At 35.7% G+C, this 17,662-nt stretch overlaps 1 protein-coding gene across 8 annotated transcripts in view; it reads left to right on the forward strand.

Annotated features, from left to right (window-relative positions):
• The first annotated feature begins 361 nt into the window (after nt 1-361).
• Nucleotides 362-17,662, forward strand: part of IKZF2 (IKAROS family zinc finger 2) — a 147,633-nt gene continuing 130,332 nt past the window's right edge. For 2 of the 8 annotated variants that reach the window (XM_029933902.1, XM_029933908.1), the window contains exons 1-3: nt 362-569; nt 2,098-2,146; nt 2,966-3,073. In XM_029933902.1, the coding sequence (XP_029789762.1) occupies nt 567-569; nt 2,098-2,146; nt 2,966-3,073 (160 nt within the window). In that variant the 5' untranslated portion in view covers nt 362-566. Of the gene's footprint in view, nt 607-1,924; nt 1,966-2,097; nt 2,147-2,965; nt 3,074-3,149; nt 3,305-17,662 lie in introns of those variants that run through there. The other 6 variants (XM_029933904.1, XM_029933910.1, XM_029933905.1 and 3 more) reach the window with 5 other exon arrangements.

Below are 17,662 nucleotides of genomic sequence, written 5' to 3' on the forward strand. Positions count from 1 at the left end.
CCCCCCCCCCCCCCCCCCCCCACCTTTTCTTTCAGTTTTCTTGTCTTAGCTTTTGGTCGATTCTTAAGGAACCGGTGGATCAAGTTTTTTCTCTTCTTGTTAATCGCATTGCTGTAGCACTGACCTCTCTCTCTCTCTCTCTCTCCCCCCCTTTTTTTTCCTCTTTCCTGAAAGTACGTGGTGCCATTCCTGAGTGACTTTTCCTACTAGACCATCCCAAAGGGACGAGGGGGAGGGGGAGGAGGAGGAGGAGGAGGAGGAGGGGGAGGAGGAGGAGGAGGAGGAGGAGAGGGGGGTGTTCCTTCTCTCTCATTTCTTGGTTTTGTTTATCCGCCGATCTGTTTGCAGGATTTGGGCTCGGAATGACCCACCTGTAAAGTGCTTTTCCTACCTCCTCGCCTTGAACTCTGCAAGGGGCTTGGCTTGGAGGGGGCAAGGGAGGGAAAGAGAGAAGGGGGAAACACAAAAAAACTTCTTTCTTTCTCTCTCCGTTTATCTTCAGCCCGACATTGTCACCTCCTCTTTGAGGGGTTAGAAGAAGCTGAGATCTCCCGACAGAGCTGGAAATGGTGATGAATCTTTTTTAATCAAAGGACAATTTCTTTTGTATGTACATTTCGTTTCTCTTTCTCCTTTTCTTTTTCTTTCTCTCCTTCTCTGAGGGTTAATAACCATTTCATTGATGGGGCAGACTTCTTTCGCTTCTCCCTGACGTTTCTTTCTTTTTAATATGTGTGTGTTAAATGTGTACATTTTTAAAGAGATAAACTCATTTGTGAAATATCCGAAGAAACTACTCCCCTTTTAAACTTTACGGATGCCTTTCTTCAAAACCTTATGTAATCATAATTTGAAAGAATTTGATAACAGTACAGCAGGTTGAAATTTAAGTGCTATGTAGTGACTGAGTTGGGAATTTGATCTGATTATTCCATAAAGAAAGAAAAAAGTTTTTTGGGGGGGGGTGGGGAGGGTGGTGGTGAAGAAGGGGAGGGGAGGGAGAAGGGAAGTGGTTTTGGAGACAAGAAGTGAAGCTGCCTGTTTTCCAGTAAGTAATGGAGAAATTCCAGGAGCCAGGGCTAAATATACTTGGCGATCAATACAGAAATGGCTCATTGTGAATAATTTAGCTGCTGGTGCAGAGAGAGTTTTGAAACTAAAGGCAAAAAGGACCAGGGCCAAAGGAAAAAAAAAATAAGTAAAAATCTCCTCAGGACATGTCAATTCTTTAAACTTTTTCCTTCAAAGAATACAGTCAGCTTATCGATCTTTTCATTATGTGAAATCAAAGCTAGGGGGTGTCATCTCATACAATTTACTTTTGTTTCTGAGAATTAAGTTCTGGTTTTGTGTCATTGGTGCATGAAAATAATTCCCCAAACTTTAAAAAAAGTGATTCCCTTCCAGAGAGCAAAAAGTTTATGAAATTTTCAAGATCAGAATGTATTAAGTTGGCTTGGCGTTTGTGTCCAACCGTGGTCTGGCAGGAAATTAAGGTTACATTGAACAGGTGCTTCCACAGAAGTTCGTGTAGGCTAAAATGTCAGTACAAGTCTGGGAGAAGGGTACCTGCTGCGGAAACCTTCGAGACTCACTGGGGCACTACATTTTTGTTTTGTTTTGTTATGTTTGTTTGTCCTCCCTCCTCCCTCTTAGAACATGATGAACCAACTTCCAACAATTGTGAATAGAGCTATCTGTATACCAGGGAAGTCCTCAAACTGCAGTGTGATTGTGGGAAGTAGGGAATGGTAAAATACTTATATCCCAGTTAGAGCTGGCACATTTGAGGTGTACCCTCCCTGTTGTTTTCCTTTAAGTAAATTCTGATTAAGAGAGGCATTCCTTTCTTGCTACAGCCCATCTCACAGCACACTTATCTTTCCTATCCTATCTCCGGCAGGAATCAGATCATTTGCAGAAAGAGTTCAGTGACTTGCAAATGAGCACATACAGTCCACTGTGGTATGTTTCTTGGGCACAGGTTGCAGGAGCAGCAACATGGGCTAACTGCTCGGAGCTTCAAATAAGTTAAGCATTTAATGGCAGATACTGAAAGGAATCATTGTGTTAAGGGTATAATCTTTTGTATTGCAGCACTGCACTTTGACTATGGAAACAGAGGCTATTGATGGCTATATAACGTGTAAGTATTCATATTCATTACTTTGTTATTGGTAATCAAGTTATGTTTGTGTTCCTTGTATTTTATTCTCTGAATTCTTTTTTGTCAAGAATTCTATACTCTTATTTTTCTATCTGTTCACAATTTCACCTTTAAATGAGTTTGAGAAAATAACAGCACAGAAGCAAAACGAAGGAAATACAGAAATACACTTAATCTATTAATGATAACATTTTAATCAGTAGTAAGTAGCTTAGCAGATCAACACTTTTCCACTGGAGTTTTTTCATTTACTTTACTCTAAGTTTAGAATAAGTTAGGTTACATATATGTCTACTAATATGGCATGTGCTAAATATTTACTACTTTGTAACCTAATTTTTAACACACGTAATATGAAAGCTCCTTAAGCTGACCTTTCTTTTAGGCAACTTTTCTTTTAAACATCCAACTTTCTGATAGTCACCACTTTGGAAAAAACTCTTTCTGCAAACGCTCTATACTTAATGGTTAAATTAGGTGTTAAAAGAAAATTTAGTTTTTCAACTGAAAAATACTTTAGAAATCAACTATTCCACTTACTCTTATTTACAGTTAAGCATATTGTGATAATCAGATTTTGTAGTTTTTTAAAATTTATTGTGGGCTGGTCATGGCTTTTCATTATTTCATTCATTTATTATATATTTCTAAATTATATATCCTTATAGTTTCTTTTAAGGGAAAATGTATTAGATTAAAATTTCAAGGCTATGCATGCCTCTGCATGTAGGAAGCATAGATGGTAATTAGATTTTATGTGACAATGAACAGAGACCAAAAGATTTTATTTTGTGAAAGCAGGTGACAATGAGCTTTCACCTGAAAGGGAGCACTCCACTATGGCGATTGACCTCACCTCAAGCACACCCAATGGACAGCATGCCTCCCCAAGTCACATGACAAGCAGTAAGTCTTCACTTTTATGATTTTTTTTTCCTATTTCTCTAGCGACACACTTGAATTTGCTAGGTCTTTAGGGTCCTCTCACATTGGGGTGTAGCTGCTGCTATAGATTTTCCTAAAGAAAGAACAACACAGATTTATTCCTGTTCATTCTAGTATCATAAAATATGAGCCTGCTTACTAGTCTGACCTATCCCAAGGTGGCATTTGGGAGCTGGTGCTTACCTGTATCAGGTAAGAAATGTTAGACTTTGCTGGTTATTGTTTTGACTTGTTATAACTAGATTTGTTGTTGTTGTTGGATAAAAGAATATGGAAACAAGTCACTTCCAAAGGACTCTTCACAGTAAAAATATGAAAAACAAAAAAGAAAGAATTTTACATTGCCTTGGTGTAAAGCTAATCCATCAGTGGTAGAATCACAGTTACTTTTTTTTGTTTGTTTAATATGTGAAAGTTTCTCCTCCAAAGCATTGGAAGTGAAGTGTAATGGAAAATTTATGGATCTGATTTAAATCCATTTCTCCAACAAAGTGAAAGCATTTTGTTTTAGACTCTCCAGAGAAGAACTGTGAACGTTAGGAAGGATGTTTTGAACTTGCAGGAATAGACAGTTTTGGCTGCTGCTTTTGATAGTCATTCATTGATGTAGTAAACATTGTTTTTGGGTAATAAAAGAGCAATTTGTAAGTTGTCTATGACAAAAGACAAAATATTTCATTAAGAATATGGTTTGCTTTCTCTTAACTATGTTTTATCAGTGTAGTTACTAAGTGCAAATGCTCTATTACTCCTTAATCATAATTTGAAATCTTGTGTTTCCCTTATACTTTTGAATGTATTATATTCTTGTGTAGAAAAGACTTCTGGCTTTTATGTAAATATAACTTAATTTGAAAGTTTTTTATTTGGGTGATGTGTGAAGGAAAGGGAATTTTTACCCTTTTTTAAAAAAAACCAAAGATTTAATAACTGAAGGAAACTGAATCAGCTAATAAATTATGAATATATTCTCAAGTTATTCTGATTATCCAGAGAGAACAAATTTTCCTTTCTAGTTCCCTCTTATTGTTCTCAAAACTTGAGGGTATTATAAAGCGCCTAGTTTGTAAATAGTAAAGACTTCTGAATTTTAAGCAAAAGTATATAGAGTACTGTTGAATACATTTTAAAGTTCATTAACTTGAAGTGATCCTATTTATTGACTTGAACTTTTGATTGAACTATGTGAATTTACTTACATAAAAGTTGTCTTTTTATTAATGGGAAGCATTTCCCAGGAGATTTTATTCTGGAAGCAGTCATTGAAATTCCTTTATTATGTAGAAAGAAAAATTAATAGTAAGTGAGTTAATATATATTAAATTCTAGTGTTAATCTTTTATAATGGATCTTGTAACATCTATTTTTTTTGACTAGTTGGCTATAATCTAACAAAAGTTGTACTACTACTTCAGTGTAGATAGTAAAGCTTTTATATTTTAACATTTAATGTTACTAGTTCCTCGGTAGAATAGCTTTTGTTTCTCTGATAATTTTTGTTTCATTTCCTAAAGAGTAAAGATAGAATGATACAAAAATTTCAGTCAGCTTAATATTTAGCTATCAGCTTTAGAAACTTTAGAAACTTTGAATAATCATAGACTTTAGCTGTCATCCCCTGGCCGCCACTAGGATATCAGCAGGAAAATACGGGTTAATTGGCTCCTTTATTCGTGAATGTGATTCTGGTTTTACAAGTACTCTTCAAAAAAGCAGTTCACCCGTTTATTTTAAGGAAACATCGCAGAGTGTGAGCATGATCAATTTGAACAAGTAAGAACTGTGCTTTTAACAGTTGAGCTTTTCGCACCCAACAACAGTGAAATTATGTTGGTAAAGAGATCCTCCCCCCACCACCCCCAAACTTGCTAGCCTGTGGCAATTCCATGTTCATACAGTTTTGGCTGAGCTGCACATGTTTTTGTGTTCTTTTCCAAAGAGTTGTAGGTTAAATATTTGGCTCTCACTTCAGAGCTGTGTGTTGTATCCTTTATGTAGCCTCTATTTACAGTATCTAGGTTACCCACTTAGGTGTTAAATGGGGAAGATACCCATTTTTCCTCTCTGTTAGATCTAGGAGAATATAAGCATTTTAGATTGCCAAGGCAAATAGTGGTAAAGAGGGACTCTTGTCTATTACTTAGAACAAGGGACCTAAAATCGGTCACTCAGATGTTTTTCTGTGATTTGGAGTAGTTTTTGTGTGTGGGGGGCCTGCCAGATCACTTGTGTCTGAGATTACTGATTTTCCTAAATCCATTTAAATGCATTGTGGAATTTTATCAAATGAAGTAGCTTATTTATTTTCTGTAATTTATTTTATGTCTTCAGATATACTTACTAAAGGGCTGTTGCATCCAAAAACAGAATGGCAATTTTGATTGCAAGTATTCAAGCCCAAAGTAAATGGGGACTACCTTTATGATAGAATGAGATAACCTCCAGGAGCAGCAAGGAGGGGACAGGACTAAACGACAGGAAGGGGAAGAGAGTTATTTTAGAGCAGCTTAGGAAAAAAAAAAACCTAGAAGATTGAAAACCTTTGATTTTTTAAAAATAAAATAACTAACATTCTGGCAATAAAGTATCAATAACCCGTGATAGCCCATTTATTTTGGTATTAGGAGAGTGGTCAGTTTTACCGCAAAGTACTAGTCATTTATTTAGGTTATTTGTTAACTGTTCTAAGGTGAAGGGTGTCTGTACAACTTGTGCCAGCTATTGTATAAAAAATAATGACAGCAGCTATCATTATTTGACAGTGCTAGAAACGAGCATCGGTGACTTAGGGGAAAACTAAAAATGTTAACAATGTCTGACAGTTTGGGGTTTTAAACATTAGCATGTAAGATGATCTTAAAAATTGAGGGGTGATACGGATCTTACCATTTTACAGTAACTACTTCCTATGTTTTCGAATGAATTTTCTTAGAGAACTTTAGACTTTTTCTTCTGGAATCGGGTCTCTTTGAGAAAGAAGATGGGCATTGTTGCCTGAGATCATTAGTGTACATATTGAATCTGCTGACAATCTTCGGTGTCAGAGATGACAGTATATGCCTTGATGGCTACTGGAAATACACAGTGTTAAGTGATTTTAAAAATAGAATCTGAAAGTTAAGAATCTGCAACAGACAACTCAGACAGAACAATATAAAAATAATCCATATTGTATTTTGGCCTTTGTGATTCCTTCTGTTTCTGGGTTAGCTCCTCTCTAGCTCTTGCATGGTTGCTTCCGTATCGGTTTCAAACTGTTCTATCTATACGTGCCGGTATTTAAAACAAAATTTAAGGTTCAAGAATTTGTAATCTTACACTTTTCGTCTTCTACTTTTATAATGCCAACAAATAAATTTCCCTTGGAGGTAGTTAATGGTATGAACATACATTGTGACACAGATTTTGTTTCTATTACTTTAAAACTTTTTACATGGATCACCTTTGCAGTCAATACTATTTGCCAGTTTGATGGCCAGGTGGCATGTATGGAATTGGAAGAAGTAGTAATTCTAGTTTTACAAGACTCTGACCAATAATCAGGTCAGGGAATCTGGTTTATTCTTATCAGAGTGCTTCATGTTCATTTTTTTTTCTTAGATAGTTGCCACTTTTAGAGCTTAGTGAAGCAGGAGTGTATCATGATTTCCATTTTTCTTATGTAGAAATGGAGGTCTGTAGAAATAAGTTGGCCTTTTATGTCTCTTAATAGAAGGATGGAATTGTCAGGATCGGGACATAAAACCTTGTGGGTTAGTTAGATCACTTAAGCAGTATCTTTTTATAATGTTACTGTCTCAGGGTGCCTGCCATGTCCAAAACTGACCCACGTTTTGGTGACAAAACTGTATTACAAAAGTACAGGAAGGTTATTATGGTGGTGGAATGATAGCAGATAATCTTGTTAAACAGATGCTCTCATGCACTTTTAAAAATATTGTTTATATTATGGAACGCACCAGCTTTCTGAATTTCTGAATGAAGCTTTCTGTAGCTTCATTTGGCAGTCCCTCTTGGTTGGATTTCCATGGATTATACACCCTAATATAACACCACATGGGCTTGATAGAAGAACTCACCCTCTTCCGAATTGTAGTACTTCTGTGTGTGTGTGGGTGTGTGTGTGTGTACAGCATACATTTACTTTTTACTTGTCGGGAAATTAAGAGAAAAGTTTGATTTTATTTCCCTTTTTAAAAAAAAAAGTTTATTTAATTTGAGAGAGAGAGATCAGGGGAGGGGCAGAGAGAGAGGAGCGAGAGAATCCCCAGGAAACTTCTCACTGTCAGTGCAGAGCCCAATGCAGGGGTCCGTCTCATGAACCCTGACATCATTACCTGAGCCGAAATCAAGAGTAGGACATGTAACCAACTGAGCCACCCAGGTGCCCCAAATTTGATTTGCTTTCTTTACACCTATCCGTGGTAAGTAACATGGTTATGAACTAAACCAGAAAGAAGAAAAGAAACTGTAGGAAGTATGAATGTGTAGGGAATTAACAGTAGAAATGCTGTATATGTTTATTTGCCCCTCATTTCCCCCTCCTGGCATTTTTAGGCTGCTTCAACATAAGAATAAAAGTCTGTTTTCAACAAATAAATCAACTTACTGTAGAAGTATTATCCTCCTTGTCTCTGTCTTTGTCTAAATCTGTCTTCCCCACTGGAAGTAGACTTTTTTTTTAATGTAACATGATTTATTAGGTTCTTTTGGGAGTCCTCCTTTAAGCTGTAATGAATTGAGGTTTCTGGGACCCATGCTCTTTTCTCATAATTTTAAGTATTGATATATTTTGATCTTATGATGTTCTGAACAATCAATAGCAGGGCCAAAGTTGTAAAATTAGGTAGAATGTATTGTTTTTTTCTTTGATTTTTTTTTCCCCCTTTATATCTGTTCGGATCAAATATATTCATTGATCTGGTAGTATTTTCCTTTTGGAATTAATCAAGACTCAGAATATCTATGCTTTGAAATAGGTAAAGAGTATTTAGGAGCTATATATCCCTTATGGGAAATGTTTACCTACACTGGAGTGAGAAAAGGACAGGAAACATAATTTATTAAGTATATCTAGGATGCCCAGCACTATTGCTAGATACATCCATATTATTTCACTTAGTCTCCATAACAGCTCTGTGTGGGAAGTAATTCCTCTGCTGAGTACACAGCAGCAATGGATTGTAAGTGTTTAAAAATACAGGCTTTGGAGTTATACATGCCTGTGTTAGAATTACTGCTTTGCCACCCACTTGCTATGTGACCTTAGACATGTTACTTCATGTCTCTGAGTCCCAGTTTCCTTATCTGTAGAACAGAGTTAAGTCATACCTACCTCAGTGGACTGCTGCAAGGTTTAAATGAAGTAATACATACAAAATACTTGCGCAGTTCCTGGTGCATGCTTAGATGCAATAAATAATCACTGCTGCTATCACTCAGAGGAGTCGTTGCTTTATCATTGATCAGTGACTCATACTAAAAAGACTTTGTTTTCAAATCCATTTCTGTTTGAAATTCGGGTCATTTGCTCTTTCCTTTTTATTATGTACATCCATGGAACGGAGACAGAGGTTTCTAAGAACTTAGGGTAAAAATTGAAGAAAAGCCTTTCTATTATTTAAAGCATCTATGAAGATTTTGGTTACAAAGAAGTATAATTTGTATGTTGGAAATTCTGGTTTCAGTGTTCCTGACTATAGTTTTGTGTTTTTGGTTATATGTAAAGAAAATCATTGCTTACCTTTGATGCTCGAAAGATACCAGTCATGAAGAATGGGAAAGGAAAAAGTTCATTTGATAGAGAAACCTATCTATATCTATAATCCATTCTTTCTTAGAAGGTTTGCATGTAGGGGCACCTGGGTGGCTCAGTCAGTATAGCGTTTGACTTCGGCTCGGGTCATCATCTCACAGTTCGTGATTTTGAGCCCTGCATCGGGCTCTGTGCTGACAGTGCGGAGTCTTGACCCTGTTTCAAGTTCTGTGGCCCTCTATCTCTCTCTCTCTCTCTGCCCCTCCCCTGCTCATACTCTGTTTCTCTCTCTCTCTCTCAAAAATAAATAAATTGAAAAAATTTAAAAAAAAAGATCTGCATCTAAAATTTTACCTACTTTAATGCTTCTGGTGGTACCATAAATTCTTATTTAGGGGTGCCTGATCACACTGTAGGCCTGGTTGTTGTCTATTGTGCATTTGGGGATAATAAAGTAAGCTTAAATTATATGATTGTCAGTTCTAGGTATTTGCTATGTTCCTTTATTATTCTAATTGATTACTTCACCAACTTTATAAGCTACCTTTTATGCATCAGGCACTGCAAGGTGAATCCGAAGGTGAATAGTATACTGTCCTTCAGGAGCTCATATTTTAGTTTGAAAGACACTTAAGCAGTGCCTTGTACTGCGGTATGCTCAGTGTTCTGATTGTTACAGGGAGTAAAGGGTAATACTAGTCCCAGAAGTCTTCCTAGAGACAGAGGCCGCTTGAGCTGAGACTTATTAAAGGAATAGGATTTAGAAGAAAAGTGGAAGGCTTTTTTCAGCAAATGAAGAATCCACAGTGAGAGCTGAGAAATAACATGGCATGTTCTAGAAAATAAGAGCAGGTTAGTATTTCTAGAGTGTTAGGCTGGTGCCCAGGATTTGAGGCCAGAGATGACTGTGCACAATTAATCAGGCAAGATGAAGGAATATCTTGTATAAGAGAAATCTTGGATTTCATTTTCAATGAGCCAAAGCTTTTAACAAAGCAGATGACTTCTGTATTTTGATTGACATGAATCACACTGGCTGTACTGTGGGGGAAAACGATTGTGGTTGAGGACCTGTCTAGAGGCAGGGGTATTTTTAACTGCTATTGCAATGGTTGAGTGAGAAGTTGTGAGAGCTGGTGATAGTGGGGACAAAAAGGAAGAAAGATTTGGGAAATGAATTGGACTTGGATAGTAGGATTAAGGAGAGACGGAAGTTCATGATGGTGATCCCTTGATTATTGGATAAATGGCAGTAGGTTCCATTAGTATGGATGGGAAATACTGGAGAGGTTTCCAGGAAAAGATTTAGTTTAGTTTAGCTTAATTCTGGATCCAGGGAGTTTGAAACCCTTGTAGGATTTGGGGGAAGATAGCAATTAGGCATATGGACAAATTAGACTGGAAATCACAAAGGTAGCTTGTGATTTGGTTAGTTGCTACTGTATTACTTTAACAGTATTTTAGTGGTTTGAAAAAATACATTCCACAAGTAAGTCCCAGCATTTGATTGTGCTTTTATTTTCCTATTTGCCCTATTAAGTCAAAATTCTATATTGTAATGTATGCGTACAGGTTTTAATGAACTCTCTCTGCTTAATGGAGTCCTTTTATGGTAGTCTTAGAATTTGGATTAGTTGAAGTGATTGAGTCACTAATTTTTAAACAAAATATGCTGGCCGTTTAAGTTTTTGTGGTATATTAATATCATAACTATTAGGGTTATTTATTTTTAAAAATCATAAATCTAATGTATACCATATACTCCAATGCTTCTACTATAATGATTTGTCTTTATTCTGTAACCTATTTCCTTATAAATACATAACTTAAAATATATGAGGAATGATTTGTTAGCAACTGGCCAGTTCTGCCACATAAATAGACAAGGTATTTAGTATTTTTGTCCAGAGCTTTTTTAAAAAAAACTTTAAGATAAATATACATGTATAATACATATTATTTGAAAATTATTTAGTACCTACTTAACTTGTTTTTAAGTTTCTAATATTGTGCCTGTTGGAGTAAAATTACCTAGATTGTTATAGAGTGTGATACAGAAAACATCTTAATTAATATATTTATTATCTCAAAATATCTATTATAAAACTCCATCTTAAAAATGGAAGCTCTGATTACCCGAGACACTGCAGAATTCCAAGTGAATGTTAATGATGGAAATACTTCATCTGAGATTTCCTGTATATGGAGATTCAGAACTCTGTAGAGAGGTATTTTTCATTTTTCAATCATTGATCCAGTAAACATTTATTAAGCAGTTACTTTGTGTGATGCACTGCTGATACTGGGGCACAAACAAATATGTTAGAATTTTGTAGAGAGGGATGTTGTCTTTCAGGTTCCAAATGAATCCATATTTTATTCGAGACATTAATAATCGTATTGCATTTAGAAGCAAATAAGTAAAAAAAAAAATAAGTGTGGTATACTTACTCTGATTTATATCCATTATAGATGAATAAATTGCTTCTGACCTTTTACCACCAAGAGTTGTTCAAAAGTATATAAATTTGAAGATGCACAATGAAACAGAGATGAAAATGCAACAGGCTTTCAAGTAGGTTCTCAAAGGCTCACATTTCTCCAAGAAAGTTTTTATAATGCAGGATTTGGCCATAGCCTTACAAGTTCTGAAACTTGATTGGCGGCACACTTAGAGCAGATCCAGATCTCCAGATTGACTTATATAAATAAGTTTCCAAACTTGGTATTTAAAATCAGAGGGCCAATTTATGTCTATACATTGATTAAAAATAAAACAAACAAAAAACCCCAACCAACTAATAGAGGATCTGGATCACTCCATTTGGCTTGACCAGAACTTTTTGTTCTTGTGAACTGACCTATCTGGGCAATCAGCAAAGGTCACTTGGTAAGCAGAGAATCTGAACAAAAGGAGTTAGTTATATAATTCAAATGTTTAATGGCATCAGACTAAGAGAGCCTAATATGTTCAACATCACAATAGAGATAGCATTGCCATTTGGATCATTATGGTTGAAGTCCATTGTCTAATTTCTTCTCCTCTGGATGGACATGGATTTAGATTGCATAGATATAGGTTCAGCCAAAATACTCCTAGGAGTTATTTTTTAAATTATTTTTTTAACTTACATTATTACATATAATCAGGTTACAACCAATTTTGTGAGCCTAGGATAGATTCATTTTCTTTAGTGTAATTTTACATTCCTGCTTTAGATTTATTGATTGTTGATTTTATAGCTTAACTCTAAAAAAATCTCATAATGCCTACAAGGATACTTTAACTACTGTTACCTTAAATTCAGACTTCTATTCATAGGAATGTTGATAGGTGATATGGTCAGCAGTTTTTAAGAGGTCTTAAAATCAGTTTTTTGTTTTGTTTTGTTTTGTTTTGAGAGAGAGAAAGAGAGAGAAGAGAGCAGAGCTGAGGAGGGATAGTGGAAGAGGGAAAAAGAAGAGAATCTTAGGCAGGCTTTATGCCCTATTAGGAGTCCAACAGGGGGCTCAACACAGGGCTCAACATGGGGCTCAATACTGCTCTATCTCATGACCATAAGATTATGGCCTGAGCTGAAATCAAGAGGAGGGCACTTAACTGACTGAACCACCTAGGTTCCATAAAAGTTTTAAATGAAGATGGGAGAGAGCACTGCCACCGGAGAAAGACACCTTAAGTTAGTTGGATCTAGAAGTGCTCCTAGTTTATAGGTCAAGAGGAACAAATATTACACCAGTTTTGTGAAATCATTGTAGTAGTCTGATGAAGCAAATGAGACTTTATAGAAAATTATGGTATTTTAGTTTAGCTAATAGGGAAGGCTATCTTAGTTACTGGATGTAACTTTGAGAATATTTGTCAAAGCATACAGCTTTATTTGGGGACCAGACATTGATTACAAATATGCTGATCATAGATTTTCCAGATCTGAATATTTGAGGAAAATGACCATGCCCTATCTCTTCATTCCCTAGTAGTCATTTGTTGAATAAAGAAATACTTAAGATTATATTGCATATATATATTTAAGTAATGTGTTTCTGACCTATTTGAGAAAATTTGAAAACTTGTTTTTAGATATTAAAATAATTCTGAAATTGTAACTTGTGATTTTCTCTGTTTGGAAATGTGTTGTTTTTAACCATGTCTCACTCTTAAAACATTTTTGTAGTCTTAATTTTTTTTAATGTTCATTTTTGAGAGAGTTGGGGAGGGAGGGAGGGAGGGAGAGAGAGAGAGAGAGAGAGAGAGAGAGAGAGAGAGAGAGAGAGAGAACATATGCAAGTGGGGGAGGGGCAAAGAGAGAGGGAGGCCAAAAATCCTAAGCAGGCTCTGCTTGAGCCTTATGTGGAGCTCAAACCCATGAACTCTGAGATCATGACCTGAGCTGAGATGCTCAACCAACTGAGCCACCCAGGCGCCCCTCAAAATTTTTGTCATCTACAGATCAGTCCCTAAAAGATGATTTTTGAGATTCTAAACAGCTTTTAAGTTTTCTAATTCTATACCATAATGTTCAGTGGAATCAAGCGAATGTAAATATTTCCATGAAAATTCTCTGGTCACCATAATCATCTTCATTATTATTATCTTTATGTAGCACATTTAGAGTTTACAGATTGAATTCCACATACTTATAATTTTGAATTCAGTCCTCTATCACTTATTTAAAACTAATTTTAGTAGCATGTTCAAAATGAAATGCTTCAATTAACTTTTCTTATGCACTCCAGATATTTTGCGGAGCATATAATTAATCAGTGTAAAGTCACGTTCTAATAAATTAACATTCTGGGTGTCTACACCTTTGACATTTTTGTCATTGCTCTCTTATTATCATGGAAGTTATAGTTCTTATTATACCTAACTGTATCAATTTTACCTTCTTCTTACTAAGATATCAGTATGCAGGGCTTGGTCATATTTTGAAGTGCTAGGATGCTGCATTGCTCTGTTTCTATTGAATTAACTTTAAGAATTTCTGGTTGAGTTCTAAAGAGGTGTCATTTCTTCTACAACTATATGAAATCTTTTTTGTCATGGTCATTTTCATAAAGATCCTTGTTTAAAAAATAAACATTATAACCATACCTAGTCATTTTTAGGTATTTCTTTAAAATTCAAACACTTGAAAAACACTGATTCTAATATAGTATTTCAAGATATGAAATGAATTCTATTATAGTGCTGAATGTTTGCAAAATACTTGAAAGCAGTAATAGATTTTGTGTGGACATAACTGCAAACTAGAAAATGGTATTTTCTGTGAGTCTGCTGTTTTTGAACTCTCAAAATATGAATTATACACCACTGTCTGAACTATGACACATTAAAGACATAATGACAGTTTTTGGATTCAGTTTTTTGGGAACAAAACCAGACAAAAAAGAAACCTCTTTCTGTGTCCCCCCCAAAGAAACACAATTTAAAATAAATTATTTTTGTATAAATTGTCATTACAGTAAGGCTGTTTGCATAAAGAACATTTTCATGAATTCGTGTAGTTTTAGTTGGCCCCACAGTTTGGAGTACAATAGCTGGTGACAAATTTGAAGAGGTAATATTTTTCCAGCAAATCACAGAAGCTTTTATTAACTAAACAATGGCTGTATGTAATTGTAATGTAATTGTACTGTGTGTACAAGAAAGTGCCATATATGTTTTAAAAGCATATGTGCACTTGTGTACGTGCATGTGTGTGAATGCTAAGAATAAGGACAAGAAGGAACTATCATACTTGATAGAATTCACTTTGGAGTCTGGGAGGATAAATGGGGTATTTTATCATTTATTCCAAATACTTCTGCATTATTTGGATCTTTCACAAAAGATCTTATACTTGTGGAATTAAAAAACACCCTAATTCAATCAGACATCTTCTCAAACAAATAAAGGCTGAACCTTTTCTGTAAGAGCCAATGATAGCTCTGATCACATGGATTTAATCTTGAAATTTCGGTGATATTATACAATCATGAAAATAGACTATTGCCATTAATGATAAATACTGAAGTCAGGGGTATTCTCATATATAAATGGTGTCCTCAGGCTCCTTGGATATCATTTTAGATTTAGTCTCAGTGTAAGGTATTTTCTTAATTGCTATAATACAGTGGAATTTCCAAATTAAGTAATATACTCTGCATTTTTCATGAGTGATGTTCATTCCTAGCATGAGATATTATAAGTAATATCCAAATCCGTGTACTTCCAGCAGTGGTAAGGAGACATAGCTTTATGATACCAAAATAAATCTGAGTGGAGTAAGTTATCCCCTCACTCCTGTAGGGGTGCCTGGGTGGCTCCGTGGGTTAAATGTCAGACTCTTGATTTTAGGTCAAGTCATGGTCTCACGGTTGTGAGATGAGACAGAGCCCTATGTATGGAGCTGTGCTGAGCAGGGAGCTTGCTTAAGATTTTCTCTCTCTCCATCTAAAAAAAAAAAAAAAGTTTATCCTGTAGTTTACTTTTTAAAAGGTGCCTTAGTCTCTTTTATGTTCATCAATTTAGTTTTTTAAATTTTTAAAATATTTATTAATGTTTATTGATTTTTGAGAGAGAGAGAGAGAGAGAGAGAACACAAGTGGGAGAGGGGCGGGGGGTGTCAGAGGATCCAAAGTGGGCTCTGCACTGACAGCAGAGAGCCTGATGTGGGGCTCCAACTCATGAACTGTGAGATCATGACCTGAGCCCAAGTCTGACGCTCAACCCACTGAGCCGTCCAGGCACCCCTCATGTTCACCAATTTTAAACTTCATTGAGCATTGCTAACTTTTATATTAATTTTTTTAAAGATAACATGGTTTTTGGCAAGACAGCTGTGCTGTGTTACTAATGGAAGTAGGACCTGTGAAAATAACTTTAAGCATATGAGCGGGAAGAGCAGAGGTGTGAAGCATAAGGGAAGTTATAAAACAGCTAGCTAAAGAAGAATGAAAGAATAAATGTGGCGAGTGCAGGAGTGAGGGGTAAGCCACAGAATGCGCTAAAGTTTCTAGATCTACCAGAGAGAGGAAAAGAGCAAAAGAAAAATGCGATCTTATCCCTCCTTTTTTCTTCTTTCTGAACATATAAAGAAAAATCTGAATTTATAAACTAATTAAAGAAACTACCTGTTGGGATGATGAGGAATGTAGCTATAAGGTTGGAATGATTTCTGGTAGAAGATGAATGATCAATAAATTGAGATTCAACAGAAAGATGTTTACTTCTTCAGATATCTGAAAGTCAAGGAGTAGGAGATGGGGTGGTTAGAATTGGAGGACCCTGGGTGACATTCTAGAAAACGGGCAGATGGAAGCAGTGTAGAAGATTTTAGCAACAAGAGTAGGTTGCTTGGTATCATAAACGGGTATTACTGATGGTCACTTTGGACTAGTCTGTTTCTTTTATCTTTTGCAAAAGTGACTGTGTATTAAATATACTGTATGTCAGAGGTACCCTAGCTGGTTGTATTTCTGAATTATCACCAACGTAGTAAACTTTGGTCTTGTCCCTCAGCTGCCTTTTTACTTCACTTCAGTGGGAAAGGGGTTAGGGAGTTAGAGAAAGCCACAGTCCTGACAGAAACAGCAAGAACTTTCTCTACTTTTTTTTTCCCCTCTTGGGAGGTGGCAATGAAGAAGGAACTTGATATTGAGCAGATGAGATGGGGTTTTGCATCCAGTTTTGGTTCTCTGATCTGTTGTTTTTCCATTTTCCTTCTGAAGTACCTACGACACAAGCACTCAGTGTTCTAAACGACTTTCTTGAGACCATCCTCTGTCAGAGACTTAGAATTCCCAGGCTGGCTCCTACCCGCTGGGATACTCTTCTAAAATTAACCTGGTGATAATACTGCAGTAAAAGTTTGTCGGACATGAGATGAAGTTTACACATGTGTTATTGTTGAATGAAAAGTTTGCTAAGCCCATAAATAATAAAAACAAGACCAGGGTATTTGTTTAACTTGCTTAAGAAAACAAACTGTTTTTAAGCCTATTAAAAGTAACTGTTTATTTTTAAGACACTTCATCCTATTTGAAATGCTTTCACATCTAACATACAATGTGCTCATTAAAACTTGAACTTAAATATTTATTTAAGTAGTCTCTGAGGAATTTACTCTGCTCAGCAGTATGTAAGCATTTTGTTACTAGAAAATAATAAGCAAATATATTTTTTTAAATTATAGGAATAAATAAATTTTCCTCTTCCTCTTCAGCTCTGTGGTATAAAAAACTGAGTCCTGGTATTGTGTGTCAAATCTGTGACCCTTAGGAAGATATTTCATCTCTTGGCGTCTCAGTTTATAAAACAGGGACATTAATATCTGCCTTGTCAGAAGAGTGGCGAGCGTTAGAAAGAATATACATAAAGTCTCCGGAAAGGTGACTGGCTCGTGGTAAGTAAACCAGAACAGTAGCTGTTATTTTATTGTTAGATACGAAGAGTATAAGAAAACACTTGAATCAAATAGTTGACAAATAGGCTTCCCAAAGATGTTATATTAAATAGTCTTCTAGGAAGGAGATGCTTTTATGCTGCTTTTAATAAACAACTGTAATAATAGTAAAAAAAAAAAAAAGGACTGAAAAGCATTGCCAATAAAACACAAGATATCTGCATCACTGACTAGATATTTTTGTTCTTCATCTGAGTGCTGTCAGTCCTTGTTTGAAAAGAAATGTGTGTGCAGATATGAGGTGATTATTAATTCTGTTGTATTCAAATCAATTACTAAAGAAATGAAACTAAAATTACCTAATTAAAGCGAATCACAAATAAACCTGCTCTGTTTGTGAGGGATATA

Source organism: Suricata suricatta, chromosome 3 (genome assembly GCF_006229205.1).
Source record: "Suricata suricatta isolate VVHF042 chromosome 3, meerkat_22Aug2017_6uvM2_HiC, whole genome shotgun sequence".
In the NCBI taxonomy this organism is placed as follows: Eukaryota; Metazoa; Chordata; class Mammalia; order Carnivora; family Herpestidae; genus Suricata; species Suricata suricatta.